Here is a 24,669-nt window from a genome sequence, read left to right as displayed (position 1 = left end):
CAAAAAAGTTGAAAAACAGAGCCCTTTAGTAGTATGGGCATATACAAAGAATGTCAGAGTACAGGTGGCCGAAAAGAATATTGGACTGGGACCCGCCAAGAAGAAGGCGGGGAGAAAGACCTGCTACAAGATGCCTACCTGCCGAAGAAGAAGAAGAAGCACAGGTTTGTCGCCTTGCCACTGTATAAGGATCATTACTCTTGAAATATTTTTTAATTAAAAATGCACTTTGTTCGCCTGACCACTGTTTCATAGCTAGCAACAAATCCGCACGTCTTCACTACCTGATTTCATCCTCCCCGCGCCTCCAACTCTATTTACAACTTACGACTAAAAGGGTAAATTTACTCTGGATCTGATATAAAACAAGGAAACGTTTCCTTTTTAGTAGATACACGTCTACACTCTGGAAGCACATAGCGCTTGAAGAAGAAGAATAAATGGGGGGACTACTTTTGTAAGTTGCGTGATCATGATTATTTTCTCAGTTGATCAGTTCTGGTTAGTTTGATTCTGGTTCTTGAATAAACATTTAAATTTACTCGAAATATTAGAAGTTAGTGTTAAAATATAGACTTAATTCTCAGAGAAAAATTACTTAAGATTTGCAAATTGTTGGATACAAAATTATTTACTTTACAATTGTCATTCTTCTGAGGAGGATAATATTTCAGCGGAACATGCTAGCTATATTCTCTGGAAATTTAAAACAGTATTGTGTTTTGTTTTTTGTCTTGTTGATCCATTTCAGATGATTATTTTAATTAAAGCCTACATTCCTTGAAGAAAAATAAAATCTTTGGGAAAGAGAAAACATATTTTAGTTTGTATCGTCACCCTTTTAGTAGCTTCTTATTTTGGTATACAAAACCAATTTGCCATTAAAAAGCAGGAATTGTTTAAAGAAAAATAAAACTAAATTGTTAACCAAAGCAAAGATACAGGTAGACTTAAATCAATTAACCAAAGGTGTCTGACAAAATGTTGCCTTGATGTCTTCCTTAACATCCTACCGAAGAGTAGGATTTAACCCCTTAATTCTAACTATTACGTAGCTGTGCGTAGGTAGTTTTTGGACTTAGTGTATCGTAGTTACCTGGCCTAAGATATATTAGACTTATTACATATCCATTACACACTATAGACTTAAAAATAGGAAAAGTACTTAGAAATATCTATAAAAAACCGTTTCTTCGACACAATATGTAATCATATAGCCTTCCTTTAATTATTTAATGCCTTTATTTATGTTTAAAATATAAAACTGAATACTTTCCAACAATTAGGTGTATATTCATTTTGGTAATTCCAGTTTAGAAACGGTTCTTTATAAATTAAATAACATTCAATATTCTTGCAGGATCTTTTGTTGTAAGTGTTTCTGTTATACTGACTATATTTTTACACAAAAAATAAATTAAAAATTTATTTTTTCTCAATGTCAATATATTACTCTTATTACAAGACCTTTACAACATTACTGCCAAACTTAAGTAGAATTATTCATTTATTGAACCTTATTTCTTATATAAATTACACAGCACATTTTCTTTTTATGTTTTCTGTTTTTCTTATGGATGACAAATCGAAAACAGCAATGCAATAGAAAATATCATAGTATGAATACAAAAGACACGCCAAAGATGAACCAGTGATATCACAACTGCTAAACAATTTCTGCATAATACCCTTCATTGACACTATCCTATTGTGATAGGACAATAATACGAGGCGTGTTTTTTTAAGTAAGTACCGTTTTGGAATTAAAAAAAGACGTGCAAAGATATGGCAATAATTTTATTTTTACATGAAAGCCTGTACCTTAATCTACTTTTCTACATAATTTCCGTGAATATTGAGGCACTTGTCATAACGTGGCACCAGTTTTTGAATACCCTCCTGATAAAATTCTGCCGCTTGACTTGTTAACCACTGCATCACAAATGTTTTGACTTCGTTATCATCTTGAAGACGCTGACCGCCCAGGTATTTCTTCAAGTGCTGGAACAAATGGTAGTCGCTGGGCGCCAGATCAGGGCTGTATGGAGGATGATCTAGAGTTTCCCATTTAAATGATTTGATGAGATCTTTGGTCTGATTAGCCACATGTGGACGGGCATTGTCATGCAGCAAAACGATACCCTTACTCAACTTGCCACGTCTTTTGTTCTGGATTGCACGACGCAGATTTTTCAATGTCTCACAATAAGACACTGCATTGATTGTCTCATTACGAGGCAGAAACTCCACTAGCAATACTCCTTTTATGTCCCAAAAAAATGTGCACATGATTTTCCGGGCAGAAATTGTTTGCTTAAACTTCACTCTTTTGGGTGATGATGAATGTCGCCATTCCATGGATTGTTGTTTCGATTCTGGTGTGTCGTAGGCCACCCACGTTTCGTCACCAGTAACAATTTGGTCTAAAAAATCTTCACCTTCACTGTGGTACCGCTCAAGGAAAGTCAATGCACTGCCTAAACGTTGGGTTTTGTGCAAATCCGTCAACATTTTTGGAACCCAACGTGAACACAATTTCCGGTAATTCAAGTTCTCGGTAACAATGCGATACAAAACACTACGAGAATACTGAGGAAAGCAGTCGGACAATGATGAAATTGTAAAGCGTCTGTTTTCTCTCACCTTTTCGTCCACTTTCTGCACCAAATTTTCATTAACGACCGAAGGACGCCCACTCCGTTCTTCATCATGCACATTTGTGCGGCCATCTTTAAATGCTCTCACCCATTTCTTTACCATTCCATCACTCATAATGTTTTGTCCATAAACTTCAACGATCTCACGATGAATATCGATCGGTTTTACGTTTTACGCCTTTAGCACTAAGAAATCATATAACAGCCCGTACTTCACAATCAGCGTGACTCACGATTGTTGGAGGCATCTTAAACACTGGAGTAAACAAGTATACAATGAAGAATCAGACTATAATGGCGTCAGTGCGTAGACAAGAGATATAGGTAATCAGCGTTCATGCGCGGAACGCCGACCGTAGCGCTGCGGCGGCGGAATCGCAAAACGGTACTTACTTAAAAAACATGCCTCGTAAGATGCTGACACTCTTCTGGTACAGCGTTTTTTTTGGGTCCAGCTTGTACCTTTCTCTGGAACTTCGTTTATTATCTGATTATATTCTAAATAAGGTCTTTTCCCAGTATTTAAGACATTTCCGAAGAAGTACTTTGCAGTTATAGACTTTTACTTACCTAATATTCTTAACTAACCAGACATGTAGTCTGTAGTTAGCTATACCTACTAAACCTCAAATAACCAAAAAATTTTGTCCTTGGGGAAGACTATCAGGAAGATAGTCTCTTTGAGCCCAAGTAAGATATCCTCCTGCGTCTGTAGCTTCTGACGCGTTTAACCATTAAACTGTAATTTTATCAGCACAAGACAAAAGTAGCAAGTCTGATCTAAAATGTAGAGGCAAAGTACTTATAAAGATATATTTTGTAATTATTTTTTAATCCAGCTCCAATTTTTTCCAAAATCTTCTCTTTTATGACTATAAGTGTACCGAAAGAAAAGTCTCGGGATAGTATTCCTACCCTTATCGATATTACCGCCTACCCGTAGGACGCTTTCCTATGGTCAGGCATATCCTTTTTCTAATTTGACAAGGTAATAAGAGTACTCTGATGCTGATACTTTTATATGCTGAAAGTCTTCTGCGGGAACTTTACATTTTGTTTTATCTTATGGCATATAAATCTTAATGAAAAAGGCGTATCGAAATCGGAAGGCCAAAAATGTCGCGAAGGATTATCTGATATTTTTTTACTTTGGTGTATACTTTCACTACATCTAAAATTATAAAGGTAATAGAAAAAGAAAATATTCAAAGACGGGAACTAACCCAACGTGGAATACCGCCCTCCCCTCAATATTTGTGGTTTACGATCTGTGGAATAGGGACAAAACTGTCGATTTGTGGTCTGAGCGGGGAGTCCCATCATTTGTCGGTAAATCAACACGGTTTAAAGGAAGGTCGGAAACTGATACACACCAGGTACTTACTCCTCCAACCCTTCCAACGCGACTAAAGGCTGGTACAGTTAGTGTTGTGGTAATTTTGTGTTACAAACGAAGTTGTGTTGGAAGTTTTATCATTGTATGATTTAAACAACTTTTAAAATTTTTACCGCCAATACTGGTAGCATACAGTAGACTTAACTAAACCCTCGATCTCGAGGGGAGGCGCTCCATAATAATGGTCCGACCACATTTTGGGGTAGATCGAGTAACTTAATCAAAGAGTATTAATTTCAAAGTAACATGAGGTTGCAACCGTATTGCTTTTTTCTGTTCACTATTATTTATTTTCTATTATCTTTTCGCCCACGTGAATTGAGGAAGAGCGCCGCTCCACCTTCCGTTGGATCCCGGCTTTACACATATAACAAAATAAACACCTGCTCGTCAAAATCCATATAATCCAAAGAAATGATTTCAATTTACACATTTTAAATATGATCTTAAACCAACAATTTATAGGTTTGGCAGCATCAATATTGTAAAACAAATGGACATATAAATCAAAATCTTTACTAGATCTGCAAGGTTAGTATTGATCATTAAAATTAGGAAAAAATATTAAGAAAACAAATTAAACATTTGCAGTATAAATCAAAACTTTCCAATGACGATATTTAATTGATCAATAGTTTATAAGTAGATTAACATATCAGATCTGATAATGTTCAGATTTGTTTATACATCCTGCAAGAATACTGTATAGATTTTTAAGGTCTTTCCAGAGGAAACCTAAATGTAATAACGAGACAATTTTTGAGGATCAATTAGTGATGTATTTTCAAAATTATATATTGAGATCAACGTATTTCTATTTAAAACTATAGTTGTTAATTATGGATAAAGTGAAGCATTCCAGAAATAAGATACAACATATGTAAACAATTGTGATGTACAAATTTACCTTATTTAATTATTTATTAAATAAAAATTAATTTATCTAAAATATTTGTTTTTTGAATCTAGTAGGCACATTTGGTTTTTGTTACCGAGTTAACGTAACATAACTCTCTATCCCGACTTCTACATTATTTGTTGTAAATTTTAAATTTACGGAAAAACGTAATAAGATATCAAACTTATGAATAAATGACAGCGAAAAAGGAAGACATTGAGTAATATATAATTAATTTAATTCTTGGTGCAAGAAGTGCCAATGTCACTTTTTGGTCAAAATCAGTTATATGTAGTTTAAGCGTTAAAAAATATTATATATTTCATACAATAATAATTTATCGTTAGTATTCTACAGTAATTAGAAATGGTCATAATGATACCTACGTTAAATTACGAAAATTATATTAAGAACAATTTTATTAAAAATATTGTTACAGTTTACGAGAGGCCTCGATTTACCTGAGCGACCTTCCAGAACCGATGCGAGGGAAATCCAGTTGCCTTTACCGTTTCGCCATCGAAGGTTTTAGACTATTCGAGATAACGGCACTGGTATATAATAACGGAACTTTATTTGGAAGGGACAGTTAATAAAGAAGATTCGCGCTCGTGATATTATTGTTACGCTCGCCTACTAATAAATTATTGTGTATGTAGTGATAAATAAACTTATATTAATTATCGTGCCTTTTAATAAATTAAAGTAGGAACAAGATAATAAATTAGTAAAGACATTATAAATTAAAGACATAACAATTAATAAATTCACAACAAATGGTGTCAGAGTGAGATCGAACATAAATTAGACTTATAATAATAATACAAGTGAATATAAAATAAATTGTGAAAATGGCTACGATTTATGAGCTGACAGTGACTAATTTAAGAAGACATCTTGAAGACAGAGAATTAGCTTCTACCGGAAAAAAGGCTGAGTTAGTCCAACGACTAAAGAACGCTTTGCTAGAAGAAGGACTAGATCCAGAGACTTATATATTTGAAGATGCTGTCCTCTCGTCGATTTCGAAAGTTTCTTCTGATGTAGCCAAAGTTTCTGGTGATGTAGCCAAAGTTTCCGGCGATATCGCTTCGTTGGAAGACAAAGTTTCTAACGAGATTTCTTCGCTGGAAAGCAAAGTCTCTGCTAACATCTCTTCGGAAATCTCTAAAGTCACTTCTGAGATGTCTGCCCTCGACGATAGAATATCTTCGTTAAAAAATCAAGTTGCTGCCGATATGTTGGCCTTCGAAGAAAAGATGAAAGAAATGGAAAGGAAGATGGAGGAAACAGGGACAGCAGAGAGAGGTAACAATCCGATTACAGTGGAGATAAAAGAAGACGAGACGAAATTTAAGTTGGAGACACGGCCGAAATTTGAAGGAAGTGGAGGTTCTATTCATGTTAAAGTCCCAACTTTCGACGGAAAATCATCATGGAACAACTACATGAAACAGTTCGAATCAGCCGCAAGAGCAAATGGATGGTCTGAAAAAGAAAAGGCGGTAAACCTGACTATCGCTCTTCGAGGAGATGCCTTAGATGTGCTTCAGACCATAGCCGTAGAGGAGACCGATGATTTCGAACAACTGAAGAAGAGGTTAAATATGCGATATGGCCACGAACATTTGGAGCATGTATATCAGTCACAGCTTAAAAATCGTAGACAGAAGAAAGATGAGGCTCTTCAAGAATATGAGGTAGATATTGCCAGATTAGTACGATATGCTTATCCAACAGCTCCCGAAGACATGATGGAAAAATTGGCCGTGCAAACATTTATTGATGGTCTTCGTGATCATGAAATGCAGAGAACACTGCGATTAGCTCGTCACAAGACGCTGGTTGATGTCCTATCCGCCGCCCTCGAATACGAGTCAGCTACGCAGGCCTCTGGCGGGTACAGTAAAGTTAGGACTGTAAAAGAGGAAGAAGATGAAGATAAACTTGACCAGCTCGTTAATATGATAAAAAGCATGACATACAAGAAAACGAAGACCATCAGATGCTGGAATTGTGGCGAAATAGGACACGTACGAAGCTCCTGTAAGCACCCTAGGTACGACGCAAATCAAGAAACTCACCATCAGGAAAACTAGAACGGGTCAGCCTTAGGGGGGCAGCTTCGACCCAGAACTTTTCCAAAGACCCTCTCATACTAATAGCTTCTTTGAAATGTCGTGAAGATAGTGTATATGTAGATGGAGACATAAATGGTAAAAAGCATACGTTGTTGGTGGATACCGGAGCGACCAGAACCATTATACGCCCGACAGTTATAAACAGCCGAAAGAAACTGTTACCAACGAGGTTACGACTTCGGACCGCTACAGGTGAAAATGCCAACATTCATGGAGAAATCCAGGTACAATTGGGAATTGGGGCAGAAAAGTTTGTCCATACTGTTATAGTTGCTGACATCGAAGAGGATGTTATATTAGGAATGGACGTAATGAATATGCATGGATTCCAATTGGATTTTAAGAATAAGGTAATCAAAGTTGGCAACGAGGAGGTATTTCTCCATCCACATAATGACAACACTGTGCAAGCAGCCATTACAGAAGATACAGTCGTGCCTGCGAGAAGCGAAACGATCATAGTAGCGCGACTACAGGGAATTGTAGACGAAGGGAGACCTGTTATGATGGAGCCTTGGAACCACGACGATGAGGTTGGCCGTGGAATCATAATTGGAAAGGAATTGGTGACTTCGGCTAAAGAAATTCCTGTGAGACTTATCAATGTCAACGACTACCCAGTGACCATAAAGAAAGAGACAAAAGTAGGAACTTGTGTACCTGTGACATCCATAATCCGTCAGGCGACAACATCTGATAATTCCAACGACAAATTCGACCAAATGGTTGCAGTTGCAGGACAGTCTCTAAATCAGATGGAGAAAAGGAAATTAAGGGAATTTCTTCGGCAGTATCGTGATATTTTCGTACCGAAAGGAGGGAAGACGGGAAGAACTACCGTTGTTAAGCATAAAATTGATACTGGTAATGCTAAGCCAATTCGTCAAACAGCTCGACGATTACCACAGGCGAAAAGAGAGGAAGCTGAAACGATTGTTCAGGAAATGAAGAAAGACGGGGTGATAGAACCTTCTACGAGCCCATGGGTCTCTCCGGTGGTCCTGGTTAAGAAGAAAGACGGAACGACGAGGTTCTGTGTGGATTACCGTTTGCTGAACAACGTTACCAAGAAAGATAGTTATCCTCTGCCTCGGATCGATGACACATTGGACACATTGGCTGGAAGTAAATTGTTTTCTACTTTGGATTTGAAGTCTGGATACTGGCAGGTAGAAATGGACCCAGTCGATAAAGAAAAGACAGCCTTCACCACAGGATCTGGATTGTGGCAATTCAACGTTATGCCATTTGGACTTTGTAATGCTCCTGCGACATTTGAGAGGCTTATGGAAAATGTGTTGAGAGGGTTATCTTGGAAAACATGCCTGGTTTATTTAGATGACATAATCGTCTTGGGGGAGACATTCGAAGACCATTTGAGGAATTTAGAAAACGTTTTTAATCGACTTAAAGCTGCCCAATTGATGTTAAACCCCAAGAAGTGCCAGCTATTTCAAGGTAAAGTCAATTATCTGGGTCATATAGTCAGTAAAGAAGGAGTGGCCGTGGATAAGGGAAAAATCGATTCCATTAAGGAATGGCCAAAACCAACTGACAAACATCAAGTGAGAAGTTTTCTTGGACTATGTACTTACTACCGGAGGTTTATTAAGAAGTTTGCAGATATCGCTAAGCCATTAACGCGACTTACGGAGGAAGCAAGAGATTACCGCTGGGATACAGACTGCCAAAATGCCTTTGAGACCTTGAAAAAGCATTTAATAACAGCACCAATTTTAGGGTATCCACTGCCAGAAGGAGAGTTCATCTTAGATACAGATGCAAGTAATGTGGGAATTGGAGGAGTGCTGTCTCAGATTCAAGGAGGACAGGAACGAGTCCTCGGATATTTTAGTAAAGTTCTTTCAAAACCTGAGCGGAATTATTGCGTCACGAGAAGAGAACTTCTGGCAGTAGTGAAATCAGTAGAGCACTTCTATCAATACCTCTATGGAAGGAAGTTTTTAATCCGAACCGACCATGCCGCCCTTAAGTGGTTGATGCAGTTTAAGAATCCAGAGGGTCAGATAGCCAGGTGGATCGAACGACTCCAAGAATACGATTTTAAGATTGAGCACCGAGCCGGAGTTAGCCACAGAAACGCTGATTCTCTTTCCAGACGGCCATGCCCAGCAGAGTGTCCCCACTGCAACAAAACGGAATCCAAGGAAGCAGCAGTGCTAAGAACGACGATTGTCAACGACGACTGGACGCCTACTAAGATAAGGGAAGAACAAGAGAGAGATCCAGTTATACAGAAAATCCGAAAATGGAAAGAGGAAAACCGTCGACCACCTTGGCAGGAAATATCAAACCTATGCTCAGTAGTTAAGACGTATTGGGCCCAGTGGGACTCATTTATCATCGAAGATGGCTTGCTTAAACGAGTCCTGGAAAATGATGACGGTTCAGAGAAGAGAAGACAGTTGGTGATCCCAAAGAGCAGAATAGCCGAAGTACTTCGTCAGTTACACGACAGTCCATCGGGAGGGCATTTTGGTGTAAGGAAAACCCTTCAGCGAATTCGGGAACGGTTTTATTGGATGAACAGTTCCGACGACGTAAAAGACTGGTGTAAGAAATGTACTATTTGTGCTACGAGTAACGGGCCTCACCGGAAAAGGAGAGCTCCTATGAGACAATATAATGTTGGAAGCCCGTTTGAAAGAATAGCTTTGGACATTGCAGGGCCATTTCCAGAAAGTGAAAATGGGGGCAAGTACATGTTGGTAGTAATGGATTACTTCACTAAGTGGGTCGAGATTTACGCACTTCCAGACCAGAAGGCCGCCACCGTTGCAGATAAGTTGATCCAAGAATATATCAGCCGATTTGGAGTGCCTTTGGAGATCCATAGTGACCAAGGCAGGAACTTCGAAAGTGATCTATTCCAAGGAATATGTGATAGACTAGGCATGAAGAAAACAAGAACTACCGCGTATCATCCGCAATCGGATGGTATGGTAGAACGAATGAATAGGACAGTTGGCAAGTATTTGACAAAGATGGTGTCCTATCTAGGTCATGTAATGAGAAATCAAGAACGTTACGGCCTTCTCCAGCTGATTCTCCAAGGGAAAGTAAATGGTAAGAGAGGACCGGGAAGAAGACGCATTTCCTGGCTTCAAAATTTGCGAAAGTGGTATAACACGACTACCACTGAACTGTTCCGCGCTGCAATAAGCAAAGTGAAGATAGCCGTGATGATCGCCAACGTCCGGAACGGATAGGCACTTTAAGAAGAAGAAGGTGTCCGATCATCAGCGAGACTGGGACCAATACCTTCCGTTCTTCACAATGGCCTACAGATCTGCTGTTAACGAATCAACGGGCCAGACACCAGCCAGAGTCCTATTCGGACGCGAAATGCGACTACCTTGTGATCTAGAATTTGGGTGTCGACCTGGAGAAGATGTAGCAGGTGAAGATTATGTGATCGAATTACGAAGAAGAATGGACGATGTACATGAGTTGGTCCGTTCCCACCTTCATATCGCTAGCGACCGAATGAAGAAACGGTACGATACACAAGCCGAAAAGGGTTGCTTTAAGAAGAACGACAAAGTATGGCTGTATAATCCCAAGAAGCGAAAAGGTTGTTCTCCCAAATTGCAGCAGTTTTGGGAAGGTCCATACCTCATCATGGAGAAGATCAACGATGTCATCTACCGAATAAGCAAGATTCCGAGGGGAAAGCCGATGATAGTACACCATAACCGGTTGGCATCTTTCGAAGGTGACCACGACGTAGATGAAGAAGTGGAAGTAAACCAAGTCCAAGATGTGTTTGACCTCACGTTTGAGGAATTCATGGGTGCCTATGGAGGTACCGGTAAAGCGAGACATGGTGTTACCACTGAAGAAAAGCAAGATCTACTCGAGCTCCCCGATGACTACTCGCTGGCCCTTACCATCCCGGCCAGTATCAAAGACGCACCAGGGTTGGCATCCGTCTTTCGAAGGAAGTTTGGTCGAGTTGCAGAACTTCAATGCCAAGTGCCAGCTCCCGGTAAAACCTTGAAACTCCAAGATGCATCACGTTACCTTTTCTACCTGGTAACAAAAGACACTGCCCGTGACCAACCTACCTACCGAGATGTATGGGAAGCCTTACTTCAATTGAGAGGGCACGTACTAGAGTCCGACGTGCAAAAGTTAGCCATGCCAAAGTTGGAGTGCCGCCAATTAGATTGGAGGGTTATCCGAAATATGGTGGAGGAGATCTTTAAAGACACCGAAGTCCAGGTGTTAGTCTGTTGCAATCCGCATAGTTACTGGTGCGGAGAGAAAACCGTCCCTTGTCATTTTTATACAACTGGAAGTTGTAAAAGAGGGTCCAGTTGCCGATACCAGCATACCGTTCCAGTTCTAGTCCCAACAAGGTTCCAGGAGGAACCATCTTTTGAGAGGGGGGCAATGTTACAGTTTACGAGAGGCCTCGATTTACCTGAGCGACCTTCCAGAACCGATGCGAGGGAAATCCAGTTGCCTTTACCGTTTCGCCATCGAAGGTTTTAGACTATTCGAGATAACGGCACTGGTATATAATAACGGAACTTTATTTGGAAGGGACAGTTAATAAAGAAGATTCGCGCTCGTGATATTATTGTTACGCTCGCCTACTAATAAATTATTGTGTATGTAGTGATAAATAAACTTATATTAATTATCGTGCCTTTTAATAAATTAAAGTAGGAACAAGATAATAAATTAGTAAAGACATTATAAATTAAAGACATAACAATTAATAAATTCACAACAATATTTTAAAATATATTAAAAAAAAACGACAGGAACAAGGGCGTTGCCAGGTTTTAGTTTCGGGGAAAGGGGTTCAAGAAAAAAATTAAACGATTAAAAGTACATAAACCCTTATATTCAATTATAGATATACATATATATATATATATATATATATATATATATATATATATATATATATATATATATATATATATATATATATATACTGAACCCGATCGAAATTGAAAAACGGCCTAACAGCTTGAACACTGCCGGCAACTTGGCGACCGCTGCTTCAACGACCTACCGCCCCAACCCACCCCGCTCAAACCGTCTTCGCGCATACCGTTCTTGAGCATACTGAGAGTATAAAAGCGGCTACTATCGCACTGCCGTAGCGTCCTCCATGTTATCTGAAATCTCTTGACGCTCTACGGCCGCCGCTCTGGAGGTGGATCTTAAATTCTTTGATTCCATACTCGTGTTCGTGGAGTTTCACGGGATTCCGGCTTCTACGTGTGAGAAGTTTTGCCGGGCCTCTGTGGTCGACCACAACTAGCACATGGAAATGGGAAGCAGCATTTTCATTACTGTGATAAGATGTAGAAGAATTTTTCGGAACAGTTTTGGGCGACAATTACCATATTAGATTGATACGTCTAAAACACTGCTATGGGGAAGGCAACGGGAAACCACCCCATTATACTCCCTAGTAAAGTTATCATGGCATCGATTAGTGAAACAAATAATATTACTGATCATGGGCTGCGGAATAGGTACATGGAATGTAACAACTTTATATGAAGCCGGTAAGCTGAGAAATCTACTTTCTGAAATGGACAAACTAAATATTACTATCATGGGTGTGAGTGAAACAAGATGGCCAAATACAGGGAATTTCATGGGAAACTGATGCGCCGTTTATTATTCTGGAAACCAAAACCATATGCATCGAAACGGAATATCAATAATTATAAAACAATCAAAGAAACACGAACCAACAATAGTTATGGGCGACTTTAACGCTAAAGTTGGGCAGAAGATAAGGCAAAATATTACCGGAAACTTTGGCCTGGCAGAAAGAAATCAAAGAGGTGAACGTCTAATCAAATTTTGACAAGAAAATGACTTCGTCATTACAAATACCTAGTTTCAACTTTCAAATAACTAGAAAAATACACAAAATAACGAATATACCAAACGAAAACAGAACCATCAACGAATGTGGGTACGACATACAAAACTCTATTTTATTGATCCAAGTGATTCAACTTTTTAATGATTCAAGAATTGTCCAAAGACCAACTGAGTCAACTAAATATTTTCTCATATTATTGGATTGAGGGGGTGCATAGCAAGGGAATAAGCGTTTTACCATAGACTTAATGCGCCGAATTTTGAAGATGAAAAGATATTAAGGTTGATAGAGGATGGATGTGGGGGCCAAAATAAAAATATGATTGTTGTTACTATGATTCACAAATGATTGCATGAGACTAGGACATCTATTGAAAAAGTGGAGTTAATATTCCCTGTGGTTGGTCACTATTTGATCGAGTAGCAGGATTAATTGAGAGAGATATAAAAAAATACCATTATTTCACCCGCAGAATATACGAGGTCTAGCTATTAAATAACAAGACTGCGCGCGCAGAAGGCGTCCTAGAGGGGAAGAGTGGGAAACGAATGTAGCATTGGATAGCTGGAAGTATCTACTCTTTCAGTACGAAAACATGGTTTTGTCGCTGTAGTAGTATTTTTTCTGTAGAGGTAAGAAAACAACGTGTTTTTTTCTAGTGCCGATAACAATGTACTAAAAACATGAGTAACGGATTAATGTGAAATTTCTCGTTAAATTAAAAAAAAACTCCTACTGAGTGCTATAATTTGTTAAAATAGGCCTATGGTGTCCAGGTCGACCTGTCTCTGTTTCCACTCCGCAAACAGTGACCAAAATAAATGAAATTGTGCGCGGCGATCATCGTGTGACCATTCGGATGATTGCTGAGACTGTATACGCCGATAAAGAAATTTTACATGATGAATTGAACATGAAGAAGGTCTGTGCGAAGTTGGTCCCAAAAAATTTGACTCCTGACCAAAAACTCTTCTGTGAACAGATCTGCTCAGATTTTCTTGAGAGGTTACATGAAGAGCCTGAATTAATGGGAAACATCATCACTTGCGGTAAAATCTGGATATTCAAATGGGATGTTGAAACTAAGCGACAATCCATGCACTGGAAAACTCCTGCATCGCCAATAATGAAAAAAGCAAGGATGTCGAAATCAAACTTTAAAGCCATGCTAATCGTTTTTTTTTCGATAATAACGGCATCGTGATGACTGAATGGGTTCCACAGGTTAAACTGTAAACCAAACTTACTATTTAAAAGTTTTAGCAACGCTGCGAGAGCGAGTTAGTAAGAAATGGTCGGAGTTGTGGAAAAACAAGCCGTGGATCTTGCACCAGGACAACACACCTGCCCATAACGCGCTGTCTGTGAAGCGTTATTAAGCCGCTAGAGGCATTCTAGTGCTCGAACACCCGCCGTACTTGCCGGATTTAGCACCCTGTGACTTTTTCCTGTTTCCGAAAATCAGGTCTGCCTTAAAATGAATCCGGTTCGAGTCGATGGAAGAGGTGAAGCGAAAAACGGCGGAGCTCCTAAAAGCTCTAACGAAAGAAGACTTCCAGCATTGCTTTGACCAATGGAAAAAACGAATGGAACGGTGTGTGGCGAGGGAACGGGAGTATATTGAAGGAGATCATTCGATTGTAGAATAATTTTTAAAATAAAACTCTTTTTCATAAGCAGTCTCGTTATTTAATAGCCAGACCTCGTACCAGTGTTTTTAAACAATTTGCTAGCGTAATTAATGTTGAAAAAATGTGCCTGTGTACGACTGGAAAAATGCCACGGAAACTTGTAACAAATGTCCTAGTGCATGGCATCTCAGCGAGGAAATATATTAGTGCAAAGAGAAGTAACTTACAGAGTAGAACTCGGTAGACCTAAAGGAGTTCTAAAAAAAGAGTAATACCTGATAATAATAACCCAACAGTAATCCAACCTCGATTAGAGGCTCTGAGTCCATTATAATTAAAGGATGTCGATAATTTGTTAAAAAAACATTACAGGGAAAATAGAAGGAAGATAAAAGATTATGTTATTTTGGAAATGTCATAAACCCATCAAATCCTCAAATTTCTGAGAGCAATACTACAAATAAAAACGGTGCCTTAGACAATAGTACCTATAGAATTTTTTATATAACTTGTAGAGAATAAAGCATTTGTCAATTTTCAACTGTCTTTAATTTTATCTGTATTGTATATCCACAAACATAATTTTATCGTCCTTAAATAATAATAATTGTTATAATACAATATTCTTTTATCAGATTTAGACATTACTCGGTATCAAAAGCAACAGTCTCCACTACGTCTGGTTTCATAACCGAAAAACTTCAAATTTGACTATCAAACTCGGAAATCTCCATGTTATTTTCACAAATTTTTGATTTAATTTTGACTAAAACACGTTACAACTAACGAAAATCGTTAAGGAAAATCCAATTTTATGACCTGTCAAGAAATTTTTAATAGCAGTAAGTGATAAGTTGACAATATAATTTATACCTCACTGTGGAAAATATCATTGTGAGGAGATTGCCGCCCTTGATAATAATAGACGACTCATTATACTCACTTCCGGTTATACCGGAAGTAAACCGCAACTTTGTTATTTTAAATCGAACACCCTGTACATTATCGCATTTTTAGATACTGCATAAGATTCTAGATAAAATTTATATAAAGTATCATGGGCCAAAATTTCATATTTTATGAGTTATTCATCTTTTTTAAAAATTTTGTGAGATAGTGACAAACTTTTCAAAGGTAATATCTCTTCGATTTACAATCATAATATCTTAAAACCTTTGTGCGCAAAGAGTAGGTACTGTTCTTTTAGGAACTTATATCAAAATCGAATTTCTAAATACAGGGTGTTCACAAATAATACGCCGTTTATTAAAATTTCAAACTACAGTAAGTCAATAATTTTAAATGAAACACCCTGTATTTTATAATTTCAGTAAAAAAAGAAATCAGCTAAAGCAAAGCAAGGTAAAGCTTATCAAACTAAAGCTAATACTTTAGGAGATCATTGTGGTTTAATGATAAAGGTAAGATATTTATTGTTTTCCACAAGGAAAATGAATTTCCTGTAGTCCACTGTGTATGATAAATCACAAAAAATTTAATTTAAAAAGTATACCTAGAAACAGCACTGATGATGGAATAGTCATTTCGAAAACGTTCTGTGACGTAAACGTAATCTTTTAAATAAATATACCTTTTAATTTATAAAAGATTTTTAATTAAAATTTATTTATTCTAGCAGGCTTTCTATGAATATGTCATAAGTGTCATCATCTGTGATTATTGGCTCTTTTACAAAGCAATAGAAATGGCTCGTTCAGAATTAAACAAAGAAGATTGCGAAAAGGGCATTGGCGGATAACTTGTCCCAAATTTCGGAATAATGTTTGGCAACATCAAAAATGGAGATTCGCCAAATTTTAGCGCAAAATATTGACACATAACCTCAAAATTCCATAACATGAAAAAAATCGTTTTTTCGCCATAACTCACTTAAATTTTTACCACAATAGATTTTGTTTTTTTTTAAATTAAATTTTTTTTTGTGTTCTACAAAACTATTTAAACAAAAATGAGAGTTGGGGGAAATTCAAATTATAGATTGCTCGAAAAAAAGTATATAGGATGTACATCACCAAAACCATTTTTCAGAATTTTTAAAGTGGTACGAGGCAGTTAAAAATAAAAAAAAAACTGGTTGTTTTGTTGTTTTTTCGCCGTTTATTCAGTTACATTTTCAGTTTGAGAAGCGCTACTCTTTTGAAAGTTATTTAAGTAAATAGCTGACATCAATACCTTTAATTTGGACCCAGACGAACTATTTTGGACTCTTAGAACCAAAGTTATGTTGTATTAAAAGACGAAAATCTGATTAGAATTGAAAATCATTCAAGCCATTAGTTGACATCAATACCTTTAATTTGTACCCCCGAATTAACCATTTTGAACTCTTAGATCAAGAGTTATGATGATTTAAAAGACCAAAATCTGGTTAGAATCTCGAGTTTTCTGGATATTTCGCCAATTATTTTTCAACTAAGTTTTTTTAAAAACTGAAATCAAGACTTTAAAGTAGTTTCCAATATATGTAGTGTAAGCTCGTCTCGTGACACACCCTGTATACCGAAGCATTTTGATGAGCTATTGACAACGAAAAATATGAGTTTTGCATATAAAACGTCAACATGAATTAAATTCATAACAAATAATGCTCAATTTTTAACAAAGTTTATAATATTCGTAAGAGGTGGTAAAAGTAACATTTCTTTTGTTAAAAGTTCCGCTGAAAATTAATTATCATTAACATAATCGGCTAAACTTGTTTGTCCTAATTAGCATATAATAACCTACAATAATTTAATTGATAATTAAGGATGGGCATGGGTGAAAGTGCCTTTGGAAAATAAAACGACACTTCAATATTTAGTCTGACTTTGAGCAGAGAGCATGAAGTCTTATGAATTTAGACCCGGTTAATCATTAAATGGTTTCGCTAACCTGATAGTGTTGAATGTTTTGTGTTTTTTACAAAATATGAAACAACTTAATATGAGTGCTGCTGTTAAGCTTACTTCGTTAATGACTAGTGTTAGCGAAAGAAGCATTTACAGTATCAAAAAAGAAAAAAAAAAACAAAACAAAGTGGAACGTTGATATCGCCAAAAAACGTAAACACGGTTAACTCAAACCAATTCTAGAATATTCACATAGGACGAGGTTGTAAGAAGTTCTGTACGTAGTAGTGAATTTTTTATGAAAGATTGGCCGCCATACTTAAAGCGTACGTATAAGTTTAGATAAGGTAATGCAACATACCGCTATTGTCTCTTTCTACTTTATACACGCTTCTAAAAGAAATCGGATTTGTTTAGAGTAGCCCAAGAAGCATCATAGTACAGCGTCAGGATATTTTTCATTAACGCCATAATTATTTTGGAACTACAGTAAAACCTCCCTTAACCGAAACATCGTTTAACCGAAACGGCTGACAGTTTCCATAATTTCGTCAATAAAAAGTAAATGTTTGTCGCAAAACGTAAACAATTTCGTTAATTTCACTCACCAATTGATGTCTATGTGTGTTGGGAAATCACAAAAACCAAGAGCTCTCAAAGATATTTCCGAAAAGGCATTTTAAGGTATAGCAGCCAAAAAAGTTCATGGATGTCGACCACTTTATTTTTAGAATGGTTTGAAAATGAATTCGTCTCAAGAGTAAAATCTTTTTTAAAATCAAAAAACCTTCTCATCAAAGCATTGTTGCTTGTTGACAATGCGCCCTCACCCTCAAAATCTACAAAATGGTGACAATTGTCAGATTTTTGCCACCGAATGTCACAAGCTTAATCCAGCCGTTAGACCAGGGAGTCATAGAGACATTCTTCTTCTTCTTCAAGTGCCCTGTCCGTTGCGAACGTTGGCTATTAACATGGCAATTTTGATCTTGTTTGCGGCGCTTCTGAATAGTTCGACCGATTTGAGCCCGAACCACTTACTCAAATTTTGGAGCCACGAGTGTCTTCTCCTGCCTGGCCCTCGCTTACTGTCTATTTTTCACTTGACAATCAATTGCAGTAGATGGTACTTATCGTGTCTCAATATGTGGCCTAGATATTCAAGCTTTCTTTGTTTAATTGTATTCACGATTTCTTTCTCCTTTCCTATTCTTTGGATTACCTCTATGTTGGTGATGTTCGGTCCAGGATATGCGAAGAATGCGTCGGTACACCCTCATTTCGAATGCTTCTAGTTTTCTCGTGAGCGTCTCCGTCAGCGTCCAGGCCTCCACACCATACAGTAAGATCGGAAAAATATAGCATTTAACTAGACGTAGTTTTAGGGGAAGAGACAAATCCCTGCTTATGAGGAGCTTTTTTTTTTCTGTGGCCTGTTCCCATTTTGCATTTACGTTGGTGCCAAGGTACACATAAGATTCTATATGGTCAATTAGTATGTTACTTATCCGTAACTGTCGAGCAGGCTGTTGCTTCCTGCTTATCAGCATCCACTTTGTCTTCTTGAAGTTGAGGCTCAGGCCGTATTCCTCACTAACTGAATAAACTCTTTCCATTACCTGCTGTAATTCGTCTATGGTACTGGCAAGGATCACCGTGTCGTCGGCATATCTTATATTGTTCGTTAACTCGCCGTTTATTTTTATGCCCTCATTTGCATTTTCCATACATTTGTTAAATATTTCTTCGGAAATATTTAACAAAAAGATAGAGACATTCAAGAGACATTATAGAGAAGCATTCTTAAGACATCTGTTATTACAGGAGACGAATTAATTCAAAAGTGTTCCCAAAATTCTCAAATCTTTAACAATAAAACATTTTTATTGGTCAGCTGAGTCGTGGGTCAAGATCAAATCTTCAACTTTGGAAAAATGCTAGAACAAACTTTTTGATAAGATTTTGATTGACGATCCTGAAGAAGAAAATGGTAAGAAAACGACAGAAGAAATTAAACCTTTCAATAAAAATTTGCCGGGACATGACGAAATTAACTAAGAAGAGATAACGTGACTGGTTAGCAGCTGATGACTCAGAACGTGAATTCATCGACCAGGACATCATTGATATGGTTTTTTATCAAGACAACCTGAGCATATCAGATGACGAAGATGACGACCCAAGAGGCAACAGGCAGCACAAGACCATCGACGAGATTTTCAATGCTTTAGAGGAAAGAACTTTATACAGTAGGCCTAATTAGTTAGGGACACGACTAGATTCTTAATTTTTGTTGTCATTACATAAAGTTTTGTCCTTTTCAGATTGCTTTACGTTTCGTCGAACAATCGAATGAGGCAAACTCATGACGTTCTACAAATTAACCATGAAGGGAGAGAGAAACATCGTTGTCAAACGAAAACGCAAAAAAATAGCAGATTTCTTTAAAAAAGCATGTTAAACTTGTTCATTTTCCTTAATGTTATTACTTCATTTTGGATTTACTTATTAGAAAACATTACGAAATCACCTCATAGTATTTTTTAATACCAATACTTTGACCAAGAATACTATAAAAAACAATGTTATTTTTAACCGAAATTCTTGTTATCCGAAACGGCCTCCCCCCCAAATATTTCGGTTAATGGAGGTTTTACTGTATACGACGTTTGCAAAGAGAAGATTGCAATATATATATTTGAATGAATCGTGGTTTAATGTTGGCCAATCTTTTAATTACGAATGGTGCAATGCCACTATACAAAACAGTCGAGCTTTCCTCCAAGGTTTAAATACTGGTTTAACTGGTAAGCCGTTGAGAAAACGGAAACTGAGATCTGGACCGAGAGACAACCTGCAAGATGACGTAGACCAATTATCAATATATGCGATCACAACGGACAGTAGGGAAAGCGAATTCGACATATCCAATATAGAGGGCTGTATTAGTAGAATTGAAGATCTATGAGTAACCTCGATTATTCTTTAACCAATGAAATGCATTATGAGGCTAATCAGAGTATGAGTCTTTCGGGTATTAGGCTGGGTGCACAGAAAACGAGTATTTTGCGTATTTTCTCGTTGTAAAACTTTTCGATAGCTTATGAAAAGCCGGAATAGGAATGTGCAAACCGTTTCGTTTTAATTCAAACCATTGGGTTTGACCAAACTTTTCAAACGTCAATAACTAAAAAACAATTGCACTTAGATATGGTATATAATACACGAAATTGTTTTTTTTTTCTAATTTGCATTATAAATTCAAATCGAAAAAGACAGTTTTACTCGCAATAGAGCCCCGCAGTAAAAATTTTTGTACGGTCCTGTACAATGCAACCACTTTGTCTTGTTTATGCTGCCAAGCACATGGCGTGAAATCCGGCAAATGCGCATTCCTAATTAACCATACTGCACTCTCAGTGGAACTTTAACTATAGAAGCCAATAAAAAGAAAACCAAATACTTGTGTATTGAATGGCAACAAAAAGATCTCATATAGACGACAGAACTAAGTTAGAGCATTACTACGACTACAAATATCTAGGTATCAACATTTCGCACGATGGAGCATTATAAACCATCGGATTTCCGACGAAGTTCCACGATTTTATCCCTTATGCCATTGAAAGTACTAAAAGATGAAATCAAGGGAAGTAAAATATGTGAAAACTGTGGTTTCCTGGGGAGCTTTTCATAAAAATTCCATTTTCTTATAAAAAAAATTCTTTCTTATGCAATTTTACGAATCGACTGACTAATCGACAAAGGAATATGGATTATGTTTTTAAAACTTTTGGCATAAGGGCTACTGGTGCTCTAATGTTGTTAATTATGACCTAAACATGTAGTGTGTTTAAGTCATTTGTCAAAAGGAAATTACAAAAGCGATTCGGGTTACTGTAAGTGTTCAAATTTTGCAACAGAGGCCGTTTTTAATAATTTCTGGTACATCTTCCACACTGTTGAACGATTTTGTAGCGGCGAGATCGGAAATTGTTGTTGAAATTCGGTAAACATAGTTTCGTAATCCGCGTTAGTATGAAGATTTAACAAAAAACTCTTTCTTGAAGCGTAAACTTGTATAGGTTATTCATTCTGAAAACGGGTGTGCTTAACGACCACGTGTTATCATGACACCTACACAACTGTCTGAATCACGAACATGCTTCAGTTTAATATTTTTCGACAGCGTTGCCAGACTTATGTCGATTTTTGAGAGCGTTGTCTGACTTATGCCGAACCCCGTATGATATTTTCAGTACACAACAAGGCATAAGGGATAAAATCCTGGTTGAGCTTCGTATTGAAATACGACAATCTATTATAGACAGCCATAATAGACACAAATACGGCAAGTAGAAAAACCATTACAATGTTAAACAGTATTTTATAGGCCCAATCCATCAGCAAAAAAAAGAAAAGAGGCTATAAGAGACTATTGTGAAAAGTATCACTCTAAACAGCTTTGAGGTATAATAATGAAAGAAAAAACATTGGAACAGCTGAGAGCAACGGAAATGGATTTTTGGAGAAAAACGACAAGAAGATCTACACTCACTGGCACGAAAAACGGAGCACTTGCAACTTTAAAATAAAACTTAAAATTTTAATTCTCTTTTAACTTTTATTATTATAATAACGTAAACACAAACAAAAAAACTATTTTAAGTAATTTCTAATAAAACTTCAAGTGCTTATCCGGAAAGAAAAATGCATAAAAAATCAGAAATAAAGAATACGTTATTATCACTTTTAAAAGTGCTAATGTAGCTGTTGGTATTCTATTGTTATTCTTTTGCTCTTGTTGATTTCAGTAAACTGTCAAGTCGAATCAAGTGTAAAACACTATTTAAAGTTGAATTGCGTTAATTTAATCTGAAGAATTATGTTGCTCAAAAGTATCAAATATCCAACAGTACTGTGCACCGTATTTTTACACGTTTCTTAGCAATCGAAGTTTACACTAGACGACCTGGAACCGGTTCCCAACGAAGAACTAGTACCCGTGATGATCGCTGCATGCTCTTACAAAGTCTACGAGATCGTTGTACCACGGCTGTACAAATCCGAAATCAACTTCAGTACGTCCGGAATACTAACGTAAGTGAACGAACAATTAGACGAAGGCTTGGAGAAGCAAATTTAAGCAGTCGCAGATCTGCAACAGGCCTACAACTTCTCAGGCGCCATCGAGTTGCGCGGATTCAGTTTGCCAGAAACCATGCTCATTTTATATACTGTATATAATATATACTATATATTACTGTAAATAATTTTTACAGAGAAAAGTTTTATTTACCGATAAGTCCAGGTTACCTTGCGGTCTCCTTGCGGTCACCTTGCGATGGCCGTGAGAGAGTATGGCGAAGCCTACATGAGCGTTTTGCAGAATGTACCTTCAGTCCTAGGATAGGCTATCAAGGGGGCGCAATTATACTGTAGACTGGAATTTCTCTAGAGGCACGTACTACTTCGTTCCGAGAAACTCCATAACAGCTACCAGGTACATTGATGAAATTCTCCAAGATTTTGTTGTGCCTTATGCTGGTTTTGGTGAAAATGACTTTGTTCTGCTGCATGATAATGCCAAGCCTCTCAGAGCGAAAATTTAACAGTTTTTAAATGAAGTAAACATTCCTGTAATGGATTGGCCAGCATTGAGTCCAGACACAAACCCAATCGAACATGTTTGGGACATGCTTGGGCGAAGGATACGAAGTCGTTGCAAGAAGCCCTCTTAGAGAAATGGGAATTTATTCCTTAACACGACATTTCTCATTTGATTTTAGGCATGCCAAGGAGAATTCAGGCAATAATTCGAGCACGTGGAGGAAACATTTATTATTAAAATCAGTTTTCCGGACACATGGTTTAAGTTTTCATTAATTGAGCGTCATTTTGTTACATTTACTTACGTCCTTTTCCTTTTTTGTTACATTTTTTAAATTGTTATTGTACAAGAAAAAACATTTACAACAATTGGAGAAATAATGAAAATGAACCGAACGATTATAGATGTGTTGTGTGGTATCAATTTGTGTAAATAACATATCTGGTTCCTACGTATACAAAAAATGCATGAACAGCAAATACCAAAGAAAATACTAAAATAGAAACTATATAGAAGGCAAGAGTAAACAAGATAATTTGAAAACAAGTTGGAGAGAAGAAATAGATAAACCGATGAGAGAAAGCGACAAGCGAGATTAGAAGTCGGAAAATGGCGGAAAATGTTATAAATTGACATGTAGTAGTAATATTAGTTTGTTTTTATGTGTAAAAGACGAGCTAGAAGAGAAGATGCAGGTATCCGAAATTGTTATTTATTCTGTTGCTTTTAGGGGAGCGCTACTAGTAAATATACGGTAGGAAGATCTTGACCTATTTTTTATATCGGATTTAAATTTATGTTCAAATAAAATAAATTGTACTTACCGAATAATTCTTACAGTAAAATTTGATAGACCTAGGATTGTTCTAAAACAGATTTACGATTAAAATTATAACTATAAAAAGTTAATTATAATCTTACTTTGGTGGGATGTGTAAATAAGGGCCTGTAGGGATCACCGAGCTAAAATACAAACTGATTAATACAAACAACGCAGGAAAAAATATATTACTTACAATTTTAGATATCCATTTTTCAGACATTATGAAAAAACAGAAAGAAAAAAAATTTTACAGAAATTTTGATAAATAATATTTTTAAGTCACTACTGATCTGACAACTATGACAGCTCTTGAGAGGGCAAGTAGCTTTGTGATTTGTACGGATGAAAAATTTTTAATAATAAATACTATACAGTGTGTAAAAGCCAAATGGAATAAATTCATTATTTAGGTTACTGTACATATTTATAAAAAATCCCGAAACACGTCAAATTTAAATTATAACTTGACATTCTTTAACGTGAAAATTCAACCCCTACCTTCAACCCCCTTAGAATGACAGGTACAACCCCCAATTTTTAAAATAGGAAGTATATGCTTGTGATATATCGTTTGAAAGGTCTTTTCATTCTCCATTCAAAAATGTTGTCGCTTTCAAGTGTATTAAGATTAATTAAGATAAAATAAATTAAAATCATGTGGTTACCGAAATTCGCTACAATACAATCAAAAACTAAAATGTAATGCAAAACGTAATAAAATGTTGAACACGAAAAAGAACTATGAATGTTAATGAAGTAGATGTTCAAAATGTTCACCG

General features: G+C 36.9%; 1 protein-coding gene across 2 annotated transcripts in view; it reads right to left on the bottom strand.

Moving 5' to 3' along the window:
• The window catches only part of LOC140441268 (uncharacterized), a 208,824-nt gene extending 184,605 nt beyond the window's left edge, over nt 1-24,219 (bottom strand). For both annotated transcript variants that reach the window (XR_011950973.1, XM_072531881.1), the window contains exons 1-3: nt 24,084-24,219; nt 23,989-24,030; nt 23,892-23,933 (exon numbers count right to left, since the gene is read on the bottom strand). Coding sequence is in view for 1 of the 2 variants with exons in the window: in XM_072531881.1 (XP_072387982.1) it covers nt 23,892-23,933; nt 23,989-24,030; nt 24,084-24,110 (111 nt within the window). In the remaining variant the exon portion in view is untranslated. The remainder of the gene's footprint in view (nt 1-23,891; nt 23,934-23,988; nt 24,031-24,083) is intronic.
• Nucleotides 24,220-24,669: the final 450 nt, after the last annotated feature.

Source organism: Diabrotica undecimpunctata, chromosome 5, assembly GCF_040954645.1.
Source record: "Diabrotica undecimpunctata isolate CICGRU chromosome 5, icDiaUnde3, whole genome shotgun sequence".
In the NCBI taxonomy this organism is placed as follows: domain Eukaryota; kingdom Metazoa; phylum Arthropoda; class Insecta; order Coleoptera; family Chrysomelidae; genus Diabrotica; species Diabrotica undecimpunctata.
This window is presented reverse-complemented; position numbering and strand designations above follow the sequence as displayed.